We start from the raw sequence: 4,013 nt of genomic DNA on the forward strand, positions 1-4,013 counted from the left end.
TTAGATGCAATCTCTTGAGTTCTCAGGGAGGAGGCTAGGGATGCAGCCAGGGAGGCCCAGGCCTTTGACAGGAGTGCAGCTGAGGGGAAGGCTGCTGCTCAGAGAAAGGCCCTGGTTTTCGATAGCTTCCCTGTCTGTGTTATCCCAGTTGATGTGGAAGCGGGTCACCCGAGGGTTGGAAGCCAAGATGTTCCGCTGGAGCTGAGAAAAGTCTGGCTTCTGTGGTGGGTTCTCCTGCAGCTCAGGGTTAGGGTACTCATTGTTGATGTAGTAGCCCACACGGTAGGTGCAAGTGATGAGGACCACAGTCACACCCACAGCATCGGTCTCAGGGATGAGGGATGGATTGGGGACATCAGCCTGAAAGACAAACATGTGTCTCCCTGCTGGGACAGGGCCAACCAGCACCGAGTCTAGAATCTGATCAAACTCCTCACTCTCAGCTGAGCCAACGTAAATGATCTTCCACTCCAGGTCGTCCACCAGGGCCTCATTGCACTCAAAGCTGACCTCAAACTGGAAGGGGCTGTGGAAAGGGCTCGGATTCTCCAACACCGCCACGTTCAGCACAGACACCTTGGCCATCACCTCACCGGGCTGGGGCTGGGGCTGGTACCAGGGCTGAGGCTGGACCGAGGCCAAGATAAGAGTCTGCATCCGGTGGGTCAATAGACAGCGTTTCCCAAGGCCGCTCCCACCTCCCCTCTACGCAGGCCAAAGTCTCTCACCTCTTTAAGATATATTCCTAGTAATGGAATTAGTGGTTTGAATGGTATTTCTATTTTCATTTTTTTAAGGAAACGCCATACTATTTGCCACAATGGTTGTACCATTTTACAGTCCACCAGCAGTACTTCCCTACCTTTGGATTGGTGTCTACAAGCCTGATAGCCTCCATAATGATGTTTAAAAAGTGGTGGAGCTGGAAAAGGAAAGGAGCTTAGGCATCAAAATTCCCTCTAGGGGAAGAGCAGCCTGCAAATTAGGGTCAAAGAGCAAAGTTGAGTCTGTTCAAATTAAAGCAAAGATTTTACTAAAGGAATAGAGTGATTTGGGTTGAGCAGTAGTTATTGAGCACTAAAGTGCTCTGGTAAGAGGGATTTTTCACAGTGTTTAGGTACAGAAAATTCAGGAATTTGTAAGGAAAAATTCTGATGAGTTGACCTTTACAAAATCATGCTTTAACGGTCACTAGACAATTATGGCCAGACCTTGTCTCATCTCCTTGGAGAAGGGTCAGAGAAAAAGGGGAAGATCCTGGACAAGATAAATGGACACAGTGGCTTCAACAATAGGCTCAAGCATAGCAAAGATTGTGAGGATGGCACAGGAGCTGGCAGCATTTGGTTTTGCTGGACATAGGGTTGCCATGAATAGGAGCTGACTCCATAGCACCTAACACCAACAATTATGAGATCCCTTAAGCATTGCTGTGTTATCATAAAGTTTGAATCAATCACTTTGTTAATTTATGGATATTTGGGGGCCAACCAGAGTAAATACTCTTCCTGGAAGCATGCTGAAAGGAAGAGAGGGGAGAGGAGTGAAGCCCACATGTTTCCGGAAGCATTCTGGCTAGGTGACTTTCTTTAAAATTATTTGTGTATATGTGTGTGTAAGTGTGATTTTGGGGAAAGTTTAGAGAGGAAATTGATTTTGCATTCAACAATTCATGCACATTTTATTTTGTGACATTCACTTCAATCCTGACAATGTAACAGCACTCTTCCCATTTCCTCCCTGTGTTCACCATTTCCCTTCATCCTTTTTTCCTATTCCTTCCTGCCTTCTTAGCTTTATACCTGGGCAAATACTGCCCTTTTGATCTCATATAGTTGCTCGTTTTAATGAGTACATACCTTCCTAGTTTTATTTATTACCTTATAGGCCTGTCTATAATTTGGCTGAAAGTTGAGCCATGGAGATTGAGTTCAGTTCCCAGCTTGATGGGGATCTAAGGGCCATGGGCTCAGGGTTTCCTCCAGTCTTTATCAGACCAGTAAGCTTGATCTTTCTTTGTGATTTTGAGTTTTGTTCCACATTTTTCTCCCACTCTGTAAAGGATCTCTAATTTTGATCCCTTTCTGAGTGGTTGGCAGTGCTAACTGGGCACCATCTAGTTCTGGTCTCAGGGTCACGTAGGCTGAGTTTCCCACGGTACACTAGTCCCTTGGACTAGTTATTTCCGTGCATCTTTGATTTTTATTCACTTTTTTTTTTTTTTTTTTGCTCTGGATGGGGAGAGACAAATAGTTGCACCTGAGATGGTCACACACAAACTTTTAAGACCCCAGTGGCTACTCATCAAAGTAGGATATAGAACATTGTCTTTGTGAACTATTGTTGTTGTTGTTAGGTGCCGTTGAGTCATTTCCAACTCAAAGCAACCCCATGCACAGCAGAATGAAATACTGCCCGATCCCTTGCTAGCTCCATGATCCCTGCTATACTTGAGCCCATCATCGCAGCCACTGTGTCAATCCATCTCGTTGAAGGCCTCCCCCTCTTTTGTTGACCCTCCACCTTACCAAGCATGACGTCCTTCTCCAGGGAATGGTCCCTTCTGAAAACATGACCAAAGTAGGTGAGACGAAGTCTGGCCATTCTCGCTTCCAAGGAGTGTTTTGGCTGCACTTCCTCCAGGACAGATCTGTTAGTTCTTTTAGCAGTCCACGGTACTTTCAGCATTCTTCGCCAGCACCACAACTCAAAATCATCAACTCTTCTTCGGTCTTCCTTATTCATTGACCAGCTTTCACATGCATACGAAGTGATTGGAAATATCATGGCTTGTGTCAGGCGCACCTTAGCCCTCAAGGAGATATCCTTGCTCCTCAGCACTTGAAACAGCTCCTTAGCAGTTGACTTTCCCAATGCTACACGTCGTATAATGTCCTGACTGCTGCTTCCATTGGCATCGATTGTAGAACCAAGTAATGTGAATTCTTTGACAACCTCAATCTTCTCTCCATTAATTGTGATGCTGCTCATTGGTCCAGCTGTGAGGATTTTTGTTTTCTTTATATTGAGATGTAATCCATATTGCAGACTATATTCTTCAACCTTCATCAGTAAGTGCCTCAAGTCATCCTCACTTTCAGCAAGCAAAGTTGTATTGTCTACGTATCTCAGGTTGTTAATGATTCTTCCTGCAATCCTGATGTCATGTTTTTCTTCATATAGTCCAGCTTCTCGGATTATTTGCTCAACATACAGATTGAATAAGTATGGGGAAAGGATACAACCCTGACACACTCCCTTCCTGATTTTAAACCATGCAGTGTCCCCTTGTTCCATTTGAATGATAGCCTCGTGGTCAAGGTACAGGTTCCTCATGAGTACAATCAAGTGTTTGGGAATTCCCATTCTTCTCAATGTTATCCATAATTTGTCATGATCCACACAATCAAATGCCTTTGCATAGTTAATAAAACACAAGTAAACATCTTTCTGGTATTCTTTGCTTTGAGCCAAGATCCATCTGACAATAGCTATGATATCCCTTGTTCCACATACTCTTCTGAGTCCAGCTTGCACCTCTGGAAGTTCTCTCTCAATATACTGTTGCAAACGTTTTTGAATTATCTTCAGTAAGATCTTACTTGCATGAGATATTAATGATATTGTTCTATAATATCCACATTCTGTGGAATCGCCTTTCTTTGGAATGCGTACAAATATGGATCTTTTCCAGTCAGTTGGCCAGGTAGCTGTCTTCCAAATCTCTTCACATAACCGAGTAAGTTCGTCCAATGGGGCATCCATTTGTTGAAATAGTTCAATGGGTATTCTGTCAATTCCCAGAGCCTTGTTCTTCTCCTTCTTTCATTGCAGCTTTGACTTCCTCCTTCAATACCATTGGTTCTAGATCATATGCCACCTTCTGAAATGGATGAAGATCGACCAGTTCTTTTTGGCACAGTAATTCTGTGTATTCCTGCCATCTTCTTTTGATGTTTCCTGCATCATTCAATATTTTGCCCATAGAATCTCTCAATATTGCAACTCGAGGC

At 43.9% G+C, this 4,013-nt stretch overlaps 1 protein-coding gene across 1 annotated transcript; it reads right to left on the reverse strand.

Annotated features, from left to right (window-relative positions):
* LOC103192892 (histone chaperone ASF1B-like) lies at nt 1-585 on the reverse strand. The gene has a single exon (XM_042780296.1). It carries the CDS (start codon nt 583-585, stop codon nt 1-3), a length of 585 nt encoding a protein of 194 aa, XP_042636230.1.
* Nucleotides 586-4,013: the final 3,428 nt, after the last annotated feature.

The sequence above is a fragment of the Orycteropus afer genome, unplaced genomic scaffold (assembly GCF_000298275.1).
Source record: "Orycteropus afer afer isolate SDZICR_OR568_19922 unplaced genomic scaffold, OryAfe1.0 scaffold00032, whole genome shotgun sequence".
In the NCBI taxonomy this organism is placed as follows: domain Eukaryota; kingdom Metazoa; phylum Chordata; class Mammalia; order Tubulidentata; family Orycteropodidae; genus Orycteropus; species Orycteropus afer.